We start from the raw sequence: 22,143 nt of genomic DNA, 5'->3' as shown, positions 1-22,143 counted from the left end.
CGACGATACAATCGGGCTTGAGGACCGTTGCCGCGGTACCTCGCACAGGGACAGGGGTGGTGCTGTTACCGTGGATTGTGGACAGCATAAGGACATCCCTCTTGTCCTTATACCTGACCAGCAACAGGTTTCCACTGGTAAGGGCACGGGTCTCACCCCTGGGGATAGGTACCTGGAGGGGGTACGCAGGGAGGCCGCGTGGATTTTTCCACACGGTCCCACAAGCGAACGTGGATCTGGCGGCAAGGGACCTGAACAAGGGAATGCTGGTATAAAAGTTATCCACGTACAAGTGGTAACCCTTATCCAGCAGTGGGTACATAAGGTCCCACACGAGTTTCCCGCTAACACCCAGAGTGGGGGGACATTCTGGGGGTTGAATATGGGAATCTCGCCCCTTGTACACACGAAAATTGTAAGTGTACCCTGAGGTACTCTCACAAATTTTGTATAGCTTCACGCCATACCTCGCCCGCTTTGTGGGAATGTATTGGCGGAAACTGATTCTCCCCTTGAACGCAACGAGAGACTCATCAACCGCGACCTCCCTTCCAGGTACGTAGGCCTGCTGAAATGTGGCCCCAAAGTGATCGATGACCGGCCGTGTCTTATACAGCCGGTCATAGGCAGGATCACCTCGGGGGGGACATGCAGACATTTCCGGATGGCCTCAAACCGGGGACGTGTCATGACCATACTGTACAGTGGGGTCTGGTATAGGACGTCCCCACTCCAGTATTGCCTGACACTGGGTTTTTTAACTAGACCCATATGCAGCACGAGGCCCCAAAATGTCCTCATCTCGGCTGCACTGACCGGCGTCCAGCCACCGGGTCTAGCCAAAAATGAGCCCGGGTTTTGAGCGACGAACTGTTGGGCGTACAGATTCGTCTGCTCCACCATCAGATTTACCAGTGGGTTACTGAAAGAAAAAAAAAAATGTCAATTTCAGTAAACCCCACTGTGGGAATCTGGATTCCAGGATTTCCAGCAAAATCCGGAATCTCGGGCTCAAAGTCCACTGGGGGACACCAGCTAAGTTCATCGGCAGGGGGCTCCGGTGGGCTTATTTGGTGGGCCGGGAAACCAGTACGAACCCCAGGGCGGCTCGCACTAGGGTGGGCCACTGGATCCCTAGCAAGTGGGGCCCCTGGCTCCGCCTGGCGGCGTCTCCGCCACCTTGGGGGCTCATCGTCATCAGATGATGAGGAGGAGGATGCGGATGATAAAAGGAACGTGGGGTCATCCTCATCCTCACCGGGGCTCTCGGAGTCGGAGGCAATCTGGGGGCTGGTGGTGGGGGGCAAGTGGCAGGGGGGGTCTGGGGTCTGAAAGATGGAACAAAGAAAGTTTAGAATAAAAAGTTCTTTTTTTTTTTTTTTACTTTTCCCTTCTATCCCTGCCTAACGGTGCCTCTCCCTCACTGACCCTAACCTACCTGGAGGGCGATGGGTGCAGGAGGGTGATGGATGGCGATTCGGGGGACTCCGGAGCTGGTGCTGGACGGTGCTGCCGAAGAGGAGGGGAGAGAGGAGCGCAGGAAGTTTGAATCTCGCGCCTCTCTCCCCTGCACCAATCAGCACCCTGGACAGCAGTGTTCAGCACCAGGGCCAGCACCGCCTTTCCAAATGCACAGACTGTGATTGGTGGTGTGTAATCACGCCAACGATCGCAGTCTTTTTCCGGTTCATCGGGTCACCGGAGACCCGAATGGACCGGAAACGCAGAAAACCGCAGGTCTGAATTGACCTGCGGTTTTCTGCGATCGCCGATTCCGGGGGGGTCAAATGACACCCCCCCTGCATTGTTACAGGATGCCGGCTGAATGATTTCAGCCGGCATCCCGTTCCGATTAACCCCCGCGGCGCCGGAATCGCAATTTAAAGCCATGAGGACTCGGGAAACATGCCGTACCGGTACGTCATGCGTCCCTTAAGGGGTTAAAGGGGTTGTCCGGGTTCAGAGCTGAACCCGGACATACCCAGAATTTCACGCTTGGATGCTCTTCTTTGCCCTGCGCTAAATCACGCAGGGCAAGGGCATTTTGTGTAGTTACGGTGACGTAACGGGCTCTCCTTTGGGCTACCAGGCGGAGGCTTCCGTCCAGCAGTGAGCCCGGTGACTTAATTGGCACTGATAGGTGGGCTTTAGTTCTTCCCTAGCCTGTAAAACGACTTAGGCAACGCTAAAGCCCGCCTATCAGAGCCAGTGACGTCACCGAACACACTGCTGGGCAGAAGCCTCTGTCCGGCAGTGTGTCACAGTAAATAAAAGAGCTGAACCCGGACATTTTTTTGCTTAAATGGAGGCATTACTGCTAAGACACCCTACACACTTGAGGAACGACTTGGCCAGTCACATCATTTAACCTGTATGCCACAATGTGTATTACAGGCATAATTACAAGAGTACAGTCGCCAGCCAGAAAATCGACTGAAAGAGACTTTAGCAAGATATTGTATACAGAGGGCTATAACTTCCAGCATTGTCAAAACCCATACATTGCTACCTGGGATAAGACTTGCACATGCAATATGTACAGATAATGCTATCTTTTCTTGTTGGGTGTACTACAGCTCTTATTTTGCATTGAATTAAAGATAAATGTTTATTCTGACCTGGTTTACCGACTCCTACATCACCACATACTGGCCATTGCTTGCTTCTCACGCCTTGCAACCAACACTTAACATCAAGGGCACCCCAAAATACCATTAGGCAGGAACCCCAGCAACCAATAGCGGATTATAATAGCGGCATTTGGGACAGAAGCCCCAGGCCCATATGAATACCTTATGAATTCAGCAGTGTTAAGAGCTGCACTGTCTCCTTAAAGGGAACCTGTCACCTCCCAAAACCATCCCAAGCCGCCAGCAGTAGCTGCGTGTAGCCAGCAGTGTGTTTCTTCCTGAAGGCAGATGCAGCAAAAGTACTGAAAACGTTGTTTTATCCCCTGCCCGGCGCGCTTCTCCATACGTGCTTCAAGTCAAGTTGTCAACCACGACCCCTTCCTGCCCCTTCGCTGTGACTGACAGCTGGCAGTTTGGCTGGCTTTGCCGAACTCTCTGCATAAGCGCTGTCAGTCACAGCGAAGGGGCAGGGAAGGGGTCGTGGTTACCGTGACTTGAAGCAAGGAGGCCGCTGTCCCCTTGACTTCAAGTATGTGTGGAGATGCGCACCGGGCAGGGGATAAAACAACGTTTTCAGTACTTTTGCTGCATCTGCCTTCAGGAAGAAAGGTATCATCAGAAACACACTGCTGGCTACATGCAGGTACTGCTGGGATGGTTTTGAGAAGTGACAGGTTCCCTTTAAGATGTGCAGCCACCCAGTTTCTATTAAATGCCTGCTCTAAGCTGCTGACAGTCCCAGCATCCTTCCTCTTGCCGCCACTGCATCCTAGCCGGAAAAGGAGGAGGCAGCCGCGACAGAATGCAGGTAACATCTGCTACATCTGTACCCAGAGATGTTCCCTGCAATGCTGTGGTATCTGCAGTGTTACATAATACTGCAGGGAACATCTACTATATTATCTGTACCCAGAGAGGTATTGCTGTTTCATCTGGGCCTGTACCCATAGGGATATTACTGTGTTATCTGGGGTTTTACATAGGACTGCAGGGAACATGTACTACATTATATGTACCCAGATAGTTATCAATGTGCTATCTGTGGTGTTACATAGGACTGCAAGTGGCATCTACTACCATATTTATACTCAGACTCTGAGTAATGTGGTAGATGTTCTCTGTAGTTCTGTATAACACTACAGATAACACAGTGATAGCTCTCTGAGTACAGATATTGTAGTACATGTTCCCTGTAGTCCTATGAAAAACTGCAGATAACATAAGTTTCTCCAAAATTTACATATTGATGGCCCATCCTCAGGATAGATCATCAATATTAGATTGGCAGGGTACAACTCCCTGCAGCCCTGCCGATCAGAGATCATGGTGCTCCAGTGAGCTCCGCAGCCTGCTTGCTGCTTACCAAGCACAGCGCTGTCCATTTGATAGCAGCTGTGCTTAGTATTGCAGCTCAGCCCTATTCACTTTGATGAGACTAGGCCATGTGACTGATGAACATGATGTCATATGGTCTAGGAAGAAGCTGCAGCACTCACAGAACGCCGCAGCCTCTTCATACAGAAACAAAATAACTATTGAGCAGCACATGGAAGTGGGATATCAGGGGAAAATGGAGAGAGGAAGCCCAAGTTAGTTAGACAGCCAGCAACCAGGAGTGCCCCAAGGGAAGAAATGGTGTGCCCTCCATCCACTGCACCGGCCCAGGGAGCAAAGGCCTGAGGGAAGTCACTGTGACACATCCTATAGTCAGAGCCCCCACCACTCCCATCTTCTGCTCCTGCTACTCAAGGGCTCGCTGCATATCTTCTGTTGAACCCTGGCAAAAAAACATGATTTTCACCTACTGTTCGTGCATAATTGCAAGTATTCAGACTAGAAATAAACTTGGAAGCTTTATCCATGCCTCAACAGTGGAGTTGAAAATTGTCTTAAAGCTATCAAGATGAAGTACTGGTCAATAGACAACCTTAACCATATTGTTTCATGAGCTTCACACTTTATCCTGGGTAATGAGTCACAACTAGAGTTGAGCGAACCCGAACTTCAGGGTTTTCAGCACCCGAACATTTACGTAAAAGTTCGGGTTCGGTGATTTTTATGGCGCTTTTTGAAAGGCTGCACAGCAGCAAATCAACAAGCGTCATACTACTTGCCCCAAAAGGCCATCACAGCCATGCCTACTATGGGCATGGCTGTGATTGGCCAACTGCAGCATGTGACCCAGCCTCTATTTAAGCTGGAGTCACGTAGCGCCGCCCGTCACTCTGCTCGGATTAGTGTAGGGAGAGGCTGCAGCTGCTGTGAGGGAGAGATCGGGGAGAAATCTTATCAAGAACTGTTTTTTGTACTCAGCGATCTACAGCAAAAGTGTTTTGTGGGTGCAGTGCACAATTTTTTTAAGCCTGCCATGAGCCAACTACTGCTGAAAACGAACTTTTTTTCTTCAGTTAGTCAATATCAATACATGATCGGCAGCCATTTTATGCAACGATAGTGCACCAGCACAGGCTATCTGCATGTCTGCAAGTCCAGAAATACAGCTTTTTGCTTACTGGGGTTAAAAAAATACATCTGTTAAATATAGTGCACATCTGGGAATACACGTGCATAAGTGACTGTCACATTTAGGCCATAAATACGGCTTTAGCATACTGGGGTGAAAAAAGCCTCTGATAAACTGCACATCTGGGATTACACGTGCATAAGTGACTGTTACATTTAGGCCAGAAATATGGCTTTTTGGTTACTGGGGTGAAAAAACCCTCTAATATACTGCACATCTGGGATTAGACATGCATAAGTGACTGTCACATTTAGGCCATAAATAAGGCTTATAGGATACTGGGGTGAAAAAACCCTCTGATATAGTGCACATCTGGGATTACACTTGCATAAGTGACTGTCACATTTAGGCCGTAAATACGGCTATTAGGTTACTGTTGTTAAAAAAAAAACTTTTTTTCATATACTGGACATCTGTGATTACATGTGCATAGGTGACTGTCACATTTAGGCCACAAATAAGGCTTTTAGGATACTGTGGTGAAAAAAAAACCTTTTTTTCATATATTGCACATCTGGGATTACACTTGCATAGGTGACTGCCACATTTAGGCCACAAATAAGACCACAAGCATAAGTGACTGTCACATTTAGGCCAGAAATACAGCTTTTTGGTTACTGGGGTAAAAAAAAACTCTAATATACTGCACATCTGGGATTAGACAAGCATAAGTGACTGTCACATTTAGGCCAGAAATACGGCTTTTTGGTTACTGGGGTGAAAAAAGCCTCTGATATACTGCACATCTAGGATTAGACTTGCATAAGTGACTGTCACATTTAGGCCAGAAATACGGCTTTTTGGTTACTGGAGTGAAAAAAGCCTCTAATATATTGCACATCTGGGATTACACGTGCATAAGTGACTGTGACATTTAGGCCATAAATACGGCTTTGGCATACTGGTGTGAAAAAAGCCTCTGATATACTGCACATCTGGGATTACACATGCATAAGTGACTGTCACATTTAGGTCATAAATACGGCTTTGGCATACTTGGGTGAAAAAAGCCTCTGATATACTGCACATCTGTTATTACACGTGCATAAGTGACTGTCACATTTAGGCCATAAATACGGCTTTGGCATACTGGGGTGAAAAAAGCCTCTGATATACTGCACATCTGGGATTACACGTGCATAAGTGACTGTCACATTTAGGCCATAAATACGGCTTTTTGGTTACTGGGGTGAAAAAAGCCTCTAATATATTGCACATCTGGGATTACACGTGCATAAGTGACTGTCACATTTAGGCCATAAATACGGCTTTTTGGTTACTGGGGTGAAAAAAGCCTCTGATATAGTGTACATCTGGGATTACATGTGCATAGGTGACTGTCACATTTAGGCCACAAATAAGGCTTTTAGGATACTGTGGTGAAAAATCCCTCTGATATACTGCACATCTGGGATTACACTTGCATAAGTCACTGTCACATTTAGGCCACAAATACAGCTATTAGGTTACTGTTGTTAAAAGAAACCTTTTTTTCATATACTGCACATCTGTGATTACACGTGCATAGGTGACTGTCACATTTAGGCCACAAATAGGGCTTTTAGGATACTGTGGTGAAAAATCCCTCTGATATACTGCACATCTGTGATTATACTTGCATAGGTGACTAACATTTAGGCCACAAATAAGGCTTTTAGGATACTGTGGTGAAAAAATAACTTTTTTTTTCATATACTGGACATCTGTGATTACACTTGTATAGGTGACTGTCACATTTAGGCCACAAATAAAGCTTTTAGGATACTGTGGTGAAAAAAAAACTTTTTTTTTTATATATTGCACATCTGTGATTACACTTGTATAGGTGACTGTAACATTTAGGCCACAAATAAGGCTTTTAGGATACTGTGGTGAAAAATTCCTCTGATATACTGCACATCTGTGATTACACTTGCATAGGTGACAGTCACATTTAGGCCACAAATATGGCTATTATGATACTGTGGTGAAAAAAAAACCTTTTTTTCATATACTGCACATCTGTGATTACACGTGCATAGGTGACTGTCACATTTAGGCCACAAATATGGCTATTATGATACTGTGGTGAAAAAAAAACCTTTTTTTCATATACTGCACATCTGTGATTACACGTGCATAGGTGACTGTCACATTTGGGCCACAAATACCGCTGTCATATAGAGTTAAAAAAATAATTAAGTGCAATACCCTACATCAGGGTTTTCATTGGCGGTTAATTATTTTTAACAGACTTAACCACTTTTTACTTTGCTTTGTGAACGCTAACTATGAGGCAAACATCTAATAAGGGACGCAGTCATGGTCATGGTGGTGGTGTTGGTGGAGCCTCTGGTGCAGGGAGAGGACGTGGCCGTTCTGCCACAGCTACACGTCCTACTGAACCTACTACTTCAGGTCCCAGTAGCCGGCAGAATCTACAGCGATATTTGGTCGGGTCTAATGCCGTTCTAAGGATGGTAAGGCCTGAGCAAGTACAGGCGCTAGTCAATTGGGTGGTCGACAGTGGATCCAGCACGTTCACATTATCTCCCACCCAGTCTTCTGCAGAAAGCGCACAGGTGGCGCCTGAAACCCATGCCCATCAGTCTCTCACATCACCCCCGTGCATATCGGGGAACCTGTCTGAGCCTCAAGTCATGCAGCACTCTGCTGGCAGGGTTTCTCAAGGACATCCACCTAGCCCTTCCCCAGGGGTGGAAGACATAGAATGCACTGACGCACAACCACTTATGTTTCCTGATGAGGACATGGGAATACCACCACAGCACGTCTCTGATGATGACGAAACACAGGTGCCAACTGCTGCGTCTTTCTGCAGTGTGCAGATCGAAAAGGAGGTCAGGGAGGAAGACTGGGTGGAAGACGATGCAGGGGACGATGAGGTCCTAGACCCCACATGGAATGAAGGTCGTGCCACTGACTTTCAGAGTTTGGAGGAAGAGGCAGTGGTGAGACCGAGCCAACAGCATAGCAAAAGCGGGAGCAGGATGCAAAAGCAGAGCAGCCCTCACCAAAACAGTTCGCCTGCTACTGGCCACTGCCAACAGGGACCGAGCACACCAAAGGCAGCTTCAAGAAGTTCCCTGGCATGGCACTTCTTCACACAATGTGCTGACGACAAGACCCGAGTGGTTTGCACGCTGTGCCATCAGAGCCTGAAGCGAGGCATTAACGTTCTGAACCTTAGCACAGCCTGCATGACCAGGCATCTACATGCGAGACGGGGCTGCAGTGGAGTAAGCACCTTCAAAACCAAGAAAGGGCTCAGGCCCCTCCTGCTCCCTCTTCTGCTGCTGCCTCGGCCTCTTCCTCCGCCTCTGGAGGAATGTTGGCACCTGCCGCCCAGCAAACAGAGGATGTGCCACCAACAACACTACCTCCCTCACCAAGCATCTCCACCATGTCACACGGAAGCGTTCAGCTCTCCATCTCACAAACCTTTGAGAGAAAGCGTAAATTCCCACCTAGCCACCCTCGATCCCTGGCCCTGAATACCAGCATTTCTAAACTACTGGCCTTTGAAATGCTGTCATTCAGGCTGGTGGAGACGGACAGCTTCAAACAGCTCATGTCGCTTGCTGTCCCACAGTACGTCGTTCCCAGCCGCCACTACTTCTCCAGGAGAGCCGTGCCCTCCCTGCACAACCAAGTATCGGATAAAATCAAGTGTGCACTGCGCAACGCCATCTGTGGCAAGGTCCACCTAACCACAGATACGTGGACCAGTAAGCACGGCCAGGGACGCTATATCTCCCTAACTGCACACTGGGTAAATGTAGTGGCGGCTGGGCCCCAGGCGGAGAGCTGTTTGGCGCACGTCCTTCCGCCGCCAAGGATGGCAGGGCATCATTCTTTGCCTCCTGTTGCCTCCTCTTCCTACTCGGCTTCCTCCTCCTCTTCTTCCACCTCCTCATCCGGTCAGCAACAGACCTTCACCACCAACTTCAGCACAGCCAGGGTTAACCGTCAGCAGGCCGTTCCGAACCTAATGTGTTTGGGGGACAGGCTCCACACCGCGCAGGAATTGTGGTGGGGTATAGAACAACAGACCGACGAGTGGTTGCTGCCAGTGAGCCTCAAGCCCGGTCTGGTGTTGTGCGATAATGGGCGAAATCTCGTTGCAGCTCTGGGACTAGCCGGTTTGACGCACATCCCTTGCCTGGTGCATGTGCTGAATTTGGTGGTGCAGAAATTCATTCACAACTACCCCGTTATGTCTGAGCTGCTGCATAAAGTGCGGGCCGTCTGTGCCTGCTTCCGGCGTTCTAGCTGTCTGCTCTATAGCGTAACTTCGGCCTTCCGGCTCACCGCCTCATATGCGACATGCCCACCAGGTGGAACTCGACCTTGCACATGCTGGAGAGACTGTGTGAGCAGCAGCAGGCCATAGTGGAGTTTCAGCTGCAGCACGCACGGGTGAGTCGCACTGCCGAACAGCACCACTTCACCACCAATGACTGGGCCTCCATGCGAGACCTGTGTGCCCTGTTGCGCTGTTTCGAGTACTCCACCAACATGGCCAGTGGCGATGACGCCGTTATCAGCGTTACAATACCACTTCTAGGTCTCCTTGAGAAAACACTTAGTGCGATGATGGAAGAGGATGTGGCCCAGGACGAGGAGGAGGAAGAGGGGTCATCTCTAACACTTTCAGGCCAGTCTTTTAGAAGTGGCTCAGAAAGAGGATTTTTGCAACAGCAGAGGCCAGGTACAAATTTGGCCAGCCAGGGCCCACTACTGGAGGAGGAGGAGGAGGAGGAGGATGGGGATGAAGCATGTTCACAGCGGGGTGGCATCTAACACAGCTTGGACCCATCACTGGTGCGTGGCTGGGGGGATACGGAGGACGCAGATGATACGCCTTTCACAGAGTACAGCTTGTCCTTACCTCTGGGCAGCCTGGCACACATCTGCGACTACATGTTGCAGTGCCTGCGCAACGACTGCAGAGTTGCCCACATTTTAACGTGTGCTGACTACTGGGTGGCCACCCTGCTGGATCCCCGTTACAAAGACAATGTGCCATCCTTATTTCCCTCACTGGAGCGTGATCGGAAGATGCGCGACTACAGGCGTACGCTGGTAGACGCGCTCCTGAGAGCATTCCCGACTGACGCTGGGGGACAAGTGGAAGCACAAGGCAAAGGCAGGGGAGGAGGAAGAGGTAGCCAACGCAGCTGTGTCAGTGCCAGCACCTCAGAAGGCAGGGTTAGCATGGCCGACATGCGGAAAAGCTTTGTCACCTCGCCGCAACAACCGGCCCCAACTGCTGATATGCAGCGTGTTAGCAGGAGGCAGCATTTGAACAACATGATGGAACAGTACCTGTGCACACGACTACACGTACTGACTGATGGTTCTGCCCCATTCAACTTCTGGGTCTCCAAATTGTCCACATGGCCAGAGCTTGCCCTGTATGCCTTGGAGGTGCTGGCCTGCCCTGCAGCCGCCTGTCCACAGTCCTCTGTTGTATTGCTGGGTGACAAGAACCCCCTTTTGCCGTGAATGAACCCCTGCTGGGCTTGGGTGACATGGGCCTAAATCTCTCAAAATCCTCTGTTGTATTGCTGGGTGACGTGAACCCCCTTTTGCCGTGAATAAACCCCTGCTGTGCCTGGGTGACAGGGGCCTAAATCTATCAAAATCGCCTGTTGTATTGCTGGGTGACATGATTCCCCTTTTGCCGTGAATGAACCCCTGCTGTGCCTGGGTGACAGGGGCCTAAATCTCTTAAAATCCTCTGTTGTATTGCTGGGTGATATGAACCCCCTTTTGCCGTGAATGAACCCCTGCTCTGCATTGCTGACAGGGAACAAAATTTAGTGAAAACATCTGTTACTGATCGGAAGATGCGCGACTACAAGCGCACGCTGATGATGGCATTACCACCTGACAGCGGGGGCACAGTGGAAGCACAAGGCAAAGGCAGAGGAAAAGGTCTCCAACACAGCTGGAACACCACCAGCACCTGAGAAGGCAGGGATAGCATGGCCAAAATGTGGAAAAGCTATGTCAGCCTTGGAGGTGCTGACCTGCCCTGCAGCCAGTGTATAGTGTGAACGTGTGTTTAGTACGGCAGAGAGCATTATCCCAGGCCGCAGCCAATGTGGACAAGCTTACGTTTATTAAAATGAACCAGGCATGGATCCCACAGGACTTGTCCGTACCTTGTGCAGAATAGACATTTATACCAGCCTCAACCATCCATTCTTGTAATCAAGTGCACTTATTCTTTGTTTTATTTTGTTATATGTCCCAATATTTTGGGGGATACCCCAATTTAAAAATAACACAAATCAGTGTTGGCTACCTATTCCTCCTTCACCGCCGCTTCCACCTACATACCTACATTGCCACATCAACCTACACTGCCACATCCACCCATCCACCGTATCCTCAACCTCCTACTCCTAGATCCAGATTGTTATTTTTAATTTTTCTGTATTTTATGTTATTTTAAGTCATTTCCCTATCCACATTTGTTTGCAGAACAGTTGTCATGCTCTTAAGCACATTTTGATGCCTTTTACAGCCCTCTAGTCCTTTCCAGGACTATTTTAGAGCCATTTTAGTGCCCAAAAGTTTGTAGTCCCCATTGACTTCAATGGGGTTCGGGGTCAAGTTCGGGTCCTGAACCCAAACTTTTTTTTCAAGTTTGTCCGAACCTGCCGAACCCGAACATCCAGGTGTCCGCTCAACTCTAGTCACAACACTACCAGAACTGTTAATGTTGATTCAGCTGTTTTCTCCTCAAAGGTTATGAACAATAACCAGATTTAAGCAGGTATGTTGTGTTCTGCACTGCCCTTCTTTGTATGTCAGACTCATAGAGAGAAAGGGGTTTATGTAAATTGTGTAGTTGAACTGTATTTTATTCCAGAATGGGGCCTTCAACGTGAAGAAGAGCAGACTAAGGATGTGCGGCATCCTCTTTAGTCCCTTCACTTCAGGTGCCCTGTTCTGGAAATAGGAAAGGGTCCCAGTCATCGTATCTGCACCTACAGTATGTGACATTCATTGCATATCCTAGGGAAATTTCATAAATGTGGACAACCCCTTTAATCAAGAAATTGCTAAGACCCCTTTCATCAGGGCAGTATTCCGCATGGTGTGATGCAAAAGCATTGCGCCTGCACGGAATCCGTACCCATTCCTTTCAATGGGGCTGTGTACATGTGCGTTGGTTTTCATGCATCACTTATGCATTGCCTGAAAATCATAGCATGTTCTATATTCTGCGATTTTTACGCAACACTGGCCCCATAGAAGTGAATGGAGCTGCGTGAAAATCCACAGTGCGGATGCAATGCGTTTTTCACGGATGGTTGCTAAGAGATGTTGTTTGTAAGCATTCAGTTTTTTATCATGTGTGTGCAAAACACATCAAAGCGCATTGCACCCGCGCGATAAAAACTAAACGCGATCGCAAACAAAACTGAATGAACTTGTTTGCGAAATCGCGCAGTTTTCCCTGAAAACATCCGCAACACATCCGGACCTAATCCGAACACGCTCGTCTGCAAGGGGCCTAAGTAATGCTAAAGCAGAATGGTAGTTTGCCAACAAGTAGCTTAAATGTAGTCATTAGCCTCTGGGAGATGGGATTCCTGGAGGCTACAGTCTGAAGGAGTGATATCATTAGGAGGTGTACCTGGATAAGAAGAGTGCCTGTGTTAGCTGAGGGAATACAAAATAGGTTGGAAGAAGTGTCACCTACAGATGTACCATGGTTAGCACTCCCACTGTTAACTCAAATTTCTTAACTCATTTCATTATCTTGAGACAAAAGCCATTGAAAACCAATTGAAGTTGTTTGCTTAGATTAGATAACCAAACTCAGAAATCTCTGAAAAAAGGAGTGCTAACCATAGGAGAAAGGTGCAGAAGATGGAGCAACCACACCAGAGAGGGACAGTGCAGAGGGAGTCTTATCAAAGAGATAATAAATCAATTCCTGCAGGTACAGTATTAGAGAGTATTCAGCAGTCCCAGCGGTCCTCTAGTCTTGAAAGTGAGTCTGTCAAAAGCCACCACAAGCATTAAAACTGTAGCATTTTGTTTATGAACTGTACCCTGTACTTGTGGACTGAACTGACTCTGCCAGATGTACCTCTTGAAAGACTGCATGTTTTGGACAGTACAGACTGTCAGCTAAATTTCAGCGCCTAATATTACCTCGACTTAGGGTACTTTCACACTTGCGTTATTCTTTTCCGGCATAGAGTTCCGTCAAAAGGGCTCTATGCCGGAAAAGAACTGATCAGGTATATCCCAATACATTCTGAATGAATAGAAATCCATTCAGTTTGCATCAGTATGCCTTCCGTTCAGTCACTGTCAGGCGTTTTGGCCAGACATAATACCGCAGCATGCTGCAGTAATTTGTCAGTCCAAAATGCCTGATCAGTCGCCAGAATGCCGGATCCGGCAATAATTCCCATTGACTTGCATTAGTGCCGGATCCGGCATTGCAAAACAACTGAAGGACGGATCCGTCCTTCCGGTCTGCGCCTGCGCAGACTGGGAAAACTGTGAAAAAGACTGCCAGAGGGATTTGTCCATCTGCATGACAAGCGGAGAGACGGATCCGTTCTTGCAATGCATTTGTAGACGGATCCGCACCCGGATCCGTCTACAAATGCTGTCAGTTGTCACACTGATCGGCGGATCCGGCAGGCAGCTCTGACGACGGAACTGCCTGCCGGATCACACTAACTCTAGTACCCTTAACCTGTCCAAACACAAGAGAACAGAGGGAACAACAGATTGGAAAATCGAAAAATATTTTAACATGTTATAAAGTCACCTAATCTTTTTTCTTTTATGACAATTTAGTAAAAGTAAAGCAAAAATAAAACTTCACTTTATAATATCACATTTGTAAATAACCAAGTCCGTTTTGCACATTTATTTTCTTCTCTGTCATTATACACATGGAGTGGATGCTCTGAGCTTATCCCAGCATGATAGTTTAAGATTTGGAAATATTTCTAAAGCTGTAGATGTGTTTACCCTTCCTTATTTCTATAATCGCACATCATAAATCAAGTGTCACTCTAGACTTCGTTCTGTTTTAAAATAATGCCAGATTTTATTGGAATTAAAAATTACAGTACAGTGACAGAGGTAAAGATCCTGCACATAATAAAAGGAGCATTTAACAATATGTTGTGAAACATTTTACCAAGGGATTACATTTCCCTCCCAGTCCATGTGCATTCCAGAATGCTTCTCCGAAAGGCTTCCCAGAACCTTAAGAATTCCACAGACACTCTGCTCAACTGTGAGAGGAGCCTAAGAAAAAAGCCAGGTACAATAATTAACTGGCGCAATTAGGACCATAAATTACTATAATTGAAAGGCTGGGCATACATGAAATGAGTGTGCAGATTTTTTTAGTCCATGTCTTTCTTAATATGTTATTCACAACAGTTTCACACACGAGCCACTTTTTAGCAATATTGCGCATGTGGTGGTTTAACAGTCCTTAGGGATACCAAGATAATAGCACAGTTTTTGTAGAAATATTTTATTAGAATTGTAATGTACAAAAAGTAGGGGTTTTTCAATGGGTAGTATTTTTTGTTCTTTATATGGTTTTTCCCACAAAGAACACAGGATAGGGGATAAGTGTCTAACAGGTCTAAACAGACATACAAATATACTGAAATGGCATTATCAAGGTAAAAAAAAAAAAATAATCTATATAATTGATTTATATATATTATACACTGCCTGTGCAAAAAAAAAAGTCGCCACCAAAAAAGACAAAAAAAGATTCTCAATGGGGTTAAGGTCTGGACTCTGTGGTGGCCAATCCATGTGTGAAAATGGTGTCTCATACTCCCTGAACCACTCTTTCACAATTTGAGCCCGATGAATCCTGGCATTGTCATCTTGGAATATGCCCGTGCCATCAGGGAAGAAAAAATCCATTGATGGAATAACCTGGTCATTCTGTATGTTCAGGTAGTCAGCTGACCTCATTCTTGGAGCACATACTGCTGCTGAACCTAGACCTGACCAACTGCAGCAGCCCCATATCATAGCACTGCCCCCACAGGCTTGTACAGTAGGCACTAGGCATAATAGGTGCATCACTTCATCTGCCTCTCTTCTTACCCTGATGCACCCATCACTCTGGAACAGGGTAAATCTGGACTCATCAGAACACATGACCTTCTTCCATTGTTCCAGAGTCCAATCTTTATGCTCCCTAGCAAATTGAAGCCTTTTTCTCTGGTTTGCCTCACTGATTAGTGGTTTTCTTATGGCTACACAGCTGTTCAGTCCCAATCCCTTGAGTTGCCTTCGCATTGTGTGTGGAAATGCTCTTACTTTCACTATTTAACATAGCCCTGAGTTCTACTGTTGTTTTTCTTCGATTTGATTTAACCAAATGTTTAAGTGATCGCCAATCACGATCATTCAGGATTGTTTCCAGCCACATTTCTTCCTGGAATACAATGGGTCCCCACTATCCTTCCAGTATTTAATAATGCTTTGGACAGTTTTTAACTCAATTTTAGTAGTTTCTGCAATCTCCTTAGATGTTTTCTCTGCTTGATGCATGCCAATGATTTGACCCTTCTCAAACAGACTAACATCTTTTCCACAACCACGAAATGTGTCTTTCGACATGGTTGTTTAAGAAATGAGAAGCAACTCATTGCACCAGTTGGGGTGAAATAACTTGTTGCCAGCTGAAAGATAATCGCCCATGCAGTAATTATCCAATAGGAGGCGCACTCCTATTTGCTTAGTTAAATCCAGGTGGCGACTTTTTTTTTTGGACAGGCAGTGTAATATATATATATATATATATATATATATATATATACAGTACAGACCAAAAGTTTGGACACACCTTCTCATTCAAAGAGTTTTCTTTATTTTCATGACTATGAAAATTGTAGATTCACACTGAAGGCATCAAAACTATGAATTAACACATGTGGAATTATATTCATAACAAACAAGTGTGAAACAACTGAAAATATGTCATATTCTAGGTTCTTCAAAGTAGCCACCTTTTGCTTTGATTACTGCTTTGCACACTCTTGGCATTCTCTTGATGAGCTTCAAGAGGTAGTCCCCTGAAATGGTTTTCACCTCACAGGTGTGCCCTGTCAGGTTTAATAAGTGGGATTTCTTGCCTTATAAATGGGGTTGGGACCATCAGTTGCGTTGAGGAGAAGTCAGGTGGATAAACAGCTGATAGTCCTACTGAATAGACTGTTAGAATTTGTATTATGGCAAGAAAAAAGCAGCTAAGTAAAGAAAAACGAGTGGCCATCATTACTTTAAGAAATGAAGGTCAGTCAGTCAGCCGAAAAATTGGGAAAACTTTGAAAGTAAGGGCTATTTGACCATGAAGGAGAGTGATGGGGTGCTGCGCCAGATGACCTGGCCTCCACAGTCATCGGACCTGAACCCAATCGAGAAGGTTTGGGGTGAGCTGGACCGCAGAGTGAAGGCAAAAGGGCCAACAAGTGCTAAGCATCTCTGGGAACTCCTTCAAGACTGTTGGAAGACAGGGGACTACCTCTTGAAGCTCATCAAGAGAATGCCAAGAGTGTGCAAAGTAGTAATCAAAGCAAAAGGTGGCTACTTTGAAGAACCTAGAATATGACATATTTTCAGTTGTTTCACACTTGTTTGTTATGTATATAATTCCACATGTGTTAATTCATAGTTTTGATGCCTTCATAGTCATGAAAATAAAGAAAACTCTTTGAATGAGAAGGTGTGTCCAAACTTTTGGTCTGTACTGTATATTATATTATAATCAATATATAATATAAAAGTGTTTTCAATATAATATTAACGTTACATACTAATTCTAACTATTCTACTCACATTAGGGCCCCCGAGGTCAGTTTGAACCCATCCAGGATGGATAGCAGTGCACAAAATACCATCTTTCTTGTAACCCAAAGACTGGCAACGCGTGAGCATATTAAGAGCAGCCTACAAAGAAAAAATGACAATTGTCAAAATATAAAAAGGATTGAATTACTCACAAGTTTAACACAAACAATAAAAATGTATAATCATACAGGTAAGGTAAGACAATGTTCACAGATTAAATATGCAGCATTACCTCTAAATTTCACAGATTGTAAAACACCTGGGAGGGGGATTTGCAAAAAATGTTCTTGCCTGAGAACATAGCCATTTAAAGTCGCACTGCAACATGGCCATGGCCCTCAACAAGGTGTATGTGTTTTGGAGAATACAGTTAAAGGGTTTCTACCACCACATTTTGACCTAATTAGCTGTCTGACACTAGCGATCTGCTAGTGTCTGCTGTACCTAACCATGCTATTGTAATACCTTTCTCTGCAGCGGTTACCCTAAAAAATGAACTTTTATTGCTATGCAAATGAGCCTCTAGGTGCTATGGGGGCGTCTTTTCAGCACCTAGAGGCTCCGTCTACTCACCATGTCTGCCGCCCAGCTAGTCCCTCCAGCCCTCCCATCTCCTCTAGATTGACAGCCTCCATCGCATCCATCGCGGCCGAATTCTCGCGCCTGCGCCTTGTGCATCTGTATTCGGCGCAGGCGCAGTGACTGTTGGACAGCTCCCTGCGCCGGCATCTCCACTGCGCCTGCGCCGATGACGTCAGAGTGCTCCCAGGAACAGACAACGCCCGGCCTCAAGCAGTGGAGATGCGCAGGCGCAGTGGAGATGCACAGGCGCAGTGGAGATGCCGGTGTAGGGAGCGGTCTGACAGTCACTGCGCCTGCGCCGAATACAGACGCACACGGCGCAGGCGCGAGAATTCGGCCGCGATGGAGGCTGTCAATCTAGAGGAGATGGGAGGGCTGGAGAGACGAGCTGGGCGGCAGATATGGTGAGTAGACGGAGCCTCTAGGTGCTGAAAAGACGCCCCCATAGCACCTAGAGGCTCATTTGCATAGCAATAAAAGTTTGTTTTTTAGGGTAACCGCTGCAGAGAAAAGTATTACAATAGCATGGTTAGGTACAGCAGACACTAGCAGATCGCTAGTGTCAGACAGCTAATTAGGTCAAAATGTGGTGGTAGAAACCCTTTAAGGGTATTTTCACACTAGCGTTTTTGCTGGATCCGGCATGGTCCAGTAAAAATGCTTCTGTTACTGATAATACAACCATCTGCATGTTGCAGTTTGCTCTCCGGTCTGGGAACGCAACTAAATGGAACGAAATGCATTTTGGAGCATTCCGTTCTGTTCAGTTTAGTTTTGTCCCCTAGTGTGAAAGTACCCTAATATGAGTTAATAGAGAGCAGCAAATTTACCTTTTCTGTATTTGATATTATATATATATATATATACATATACACAGTATAGTGGGGATTCGCTCTGGTGGACAGTGCGGGAAGGTGAGTATATCCCACTCAGATACCTCAGCAGGGTGGGATAGCTAAAATCCAGGGTGCAATAGTCTTATCAGCATGTAGGTTGCTGTGACAAGGTTCTTTTTGGTATTTTCTGGGCTAGATTTTAGTTGGATTGGCAGATAGGACCCACAATCCACACCCTTTCAGGACAGGTGTTCCCTTGGTCAAGAGAGGATGAGGTCTGCGATTATCAGGCTGGCATAAAGCACCTTCCAGTGTGTCAGTCTGGGAAGAGGAAGTGATCCTACAGAGGAGGGAAGCCTGGGAGGCTTGTATGGTCACAGCCAGGTGGGCTGAGACCGTGTGGCTTAGTGAAGCCTGATCTCTTCCAGTGTGGACTGTGTTTGATGAGCAGTCCTGATAAAGCTTGGAGCCTGAGACACTGTATATAAGCGGTGCTTATAGGTGAGTCAGGGAAAACTGATGTGTATTAGGTAATGCCTAGACGGGCAGGCCTTTATTTTGTATTATTTTTGTTTGTGATGTGCCACAATAAAGTACAAGTTTGGACCTGACTCCTGGTGTCCATGAAGGAAGTCTGTGATTGTGACCCCATGAAAGTAGTAATCCCTTACAATATATATATATATATATATATATAGATATAGGCCAAAAATCAAGGCAAGACTGAGCACAGCAGCAAGACACAAGGTATTTATACTGCATCAGCAAGTTCTCTCCCAGGCAAAGATTCAAAACATGTGCTGTTGAAGCTCTATTGAAGAAGCACAAAAAACAGGCAATGCTGAGAATCATAGATGAAGTGCTCAGCCAATTGAGCTCAGTGCAGCAGATGAAATACACATCATGCTTGCTTCCCTTAGAAATCAGAAAATATTCAGCAGTGCCATCAGCTCAGAACTGGCAGCAACCAGAGGAACATAGGTACACTCATGCAATGTTTGGAGACGTCTGGCAAGATGTGTGTAGCTGGCCAGCTAAGACCTGCCATAGGCTGCCAATAACCTTAATACAATTCCTATGTTTGTGTGTTAAAGACAAAAGCAGAGTTATTTACAGTGACTTCATGTTTAGATGTCATATAACTGTTATATATTGTGTTCACAGAAGCAGAAAAGATAATATGCCTTTAAGATTCATTATATGGATGTGAGGTAAGCTCAATGACACAGCATAAACAACAGAAAGCATAGAGTTAAACTGTTGTTGCTGGGCAGGAGTTTTGACCAATCACAGCTAGCCTCACACAACCCAGGAGTTTTGACAAATTACAGCCAGCCTCACACACAGCTTATTTGGGAAATTCCCCTAGAAGGAGCTGCTCGAATTATTATTCACCAGAGACAGGAGCTGAACAGACACACACTCCACTAAGAGCTGTGTTTTATGGAAGCAGAGAGGCCAAAATAGGTATTTTAAACTGTTCTATAAGTTCCTATTGTTATTTTAGTGATTAGAACTGTATACTGAACTGGTTATATGTATGTTTACTTACAGTTCTACCATACAAATTCAAAATACCATACAATTGCAAACTACAAAGTTCACAATCCAAATTCAAATTCCATATTGCAATCCAAATTGCATACAACCATACCAGATCATACTCAACCAATCTGCAAATAGTTACTGCTAACTGCATATTGCAAATTGCACCAAATTCAGCATGTAAACTATTGTTTAACCTCAGATATACCTCTCAGAGAGATCATAAAGTGCTTAAATAACTTAAAGTGAGAGTACATATACTCAAGAGAGAAATATATCCACCATTTTATGTTGAATGACAAGATTGAATAGTTGAACCACCATCATACATACCACCATTTTATGATACTTTATTCAACAGGTGTTTTGTACATGGACTATCTGCTGCGGAGGCGGCAGTGTTATATATGAAGAAAAGTTGAAGGTAATAAAAAAGTTATTTCAAGCATTTGGTGTGCTCTCTAAACCTACTGTTTCCATAGAACGGTGCTAAAGGAATTATAGAGTAATAGACAGTCTGGTTAGACTAAAAGTCAGAGATATCAAAATTCTTCTAATGCCACAGCGCAAAAGGCAAACTACAGCCGACTCATAAAGTGGCAGAACGGCAAAGGCAAAATAGCCAGAGAAAGAGCGCCAACCCTCCTGCGATCCCTAGAGAGAGAAAGAGACGCATGGTGGGAGATCAAAGTCCAGAGCTAGATTGCCCGCACCGCTATCCATGAAGAGATCACGTACTGCAGCCAGCCAGTTCCCTCCACTAGGCCCAAAACCTGCAGCAGTGTATCCAAGCCAGCACATTGCAAGTCAGCGTATCCAAGCCAGCGCATCGCAAAACAGCATAACTAAGCACAGATTATCGCAAGTCAGCACAGATCATCGCAAGTCAGCACAGAGCATCGCATCACATCAAGAAAAGACAAGTCTCCGTTAAGACTGACATTTGTTCCAAAAACCTACAGATCACAGTATCCTGCTCTTCAGAATAAGGTCAGAGCTTTCCTTTATTACTTATCATTGCATATAGGCTTTGGCATAAAGAGACATTTTCGTGTTTAGGAATAAAGTAAAACAAAGGACAGTTTGTATTACACGGACTCTAAAGTATTTTAAGTGAAAATCATTTATTGCCTGCATCTATTGCTATTACATTTAAAGTGAAAGTCATTTATTTCTGCATTTGTCAGTATTGCATTTAAAGTGAAAGGTTCTTTAATATTCGCATTGATTGTTATAGCATTTAAAGTAAAATGTCTGAACCTGATATTACTATGCCACTGTTAGAGGATGCAAAGATAGATAGAGTAGAGGGGGAGATCAAGAGAACCTGTCTGAGTTAGAAGAGTCTGATGCAGCATTAGTGTTGCCTCAAACAAATATAGCCCAAACAGATGAACTAAGACATTCATCACGTGCCAGAAAACTGACCCCAAAGACGCTGGAAAATTTGGAGCATAAAGCAGCATTAAAAGGAAAAAAGTTTGCCAGAATGTATGAGAAGTGGTAATTATACATTAAAGGCATTCATAGAAAGTTAAAACAAGAAAGTATAACAGGGAACTTGACTGATATGGTAGAGACAGTAGAAAAATCTGAATCAGAGCTTATGGCAGCATATGTCAACCTGCGGTCACTTACCACACCTTGCCAGGACATTGTAATGAACATGGACACATGTACTGTGGTCACTAAAGATTTAGTTAAGTTTATGAGAGAATTATCTGCAGAAAACTATGATGAAGGTAAAGCAAGAAGGAGAATAAACAAGCTCTTTATGAGAGACTATGCTAGGTCCTTAGGTGGAACCACAATTACAAGTGGGACTTCCTTCGCTAGCAGAAGTGCCGCTCCCGTATCAGAGTCAAGTACTTCAGCCAAAAGAAAGGAATTAGCTGAATAACTTCCTGTCAAGAGAGCAGAAATTGAGAAGGAAGCTGCCATCGAGGCGCAGCGCCAACTGGTGGCTGAAAAGGAAGCTGAAATCGAGGCACAGCGCCAACAGATGAAAAGTCTGGAAAGGCAGAAAGAAGTTAAGATCATAGAAGCCAGACTCAGAGTATACAAAGAGGATATGAATCAGAGTAGTCTCAGGTTCAAATCTGTACTAAGTGAAGAAGCAGACCCCTATTTTCCTCCATACGCCCAGGAGAAT

The 22,143-nt window shown here is 45.5% G+C and overlaps 1 protein-coding gene across 1 annotated transcript in view; it reads right to left on the bottom strand.

Annotated features, from left to right (window-relative positions):
- Positions 1-14,223: 14,223 nt before the first annotated feature.
- LOC120980312 (C-factor-like) overlaps positions 14,224-22,143 on the bottom strand; it is an 85,440-nt gene continuing 77,520 nt past the window's right edge. The window contains exons 5-6 of the mRNA XM_040409342.1: positions 17,017-17,127; positions 14,224-14,451 (exon numbers count right to left, since the gene is read on the bottom strand). Coding sequence (XP_040265276.1) covers positions 14,338-14,451; positions 17,017-17,127 — 225 coding nt within the window. The 3' untranslated portion in view covers positions 14,224-14,337. The remainder of the gene's footprint in view (positions 14,452-17,016; positions 17,128-22,143) is intronic.

This window comes from Bufo bufo, chromosome 10 (assembly GCF_905171765.1).
Source record: "Bufo bufo chromosome 10, aBufBuf1.1, whole genome shotgun sequence".
Lineage (NCBI taxonomy): Eukaryota > Metazoa > Chordata > Amphibia > Anura > Bufonidae > Bufo > Bufo bufo.
The sequence above is the reverse complement of the archived record's forward strand: the minus strand, read 5'-3'. Positions and strand labels throughout refer to the sequence as shown.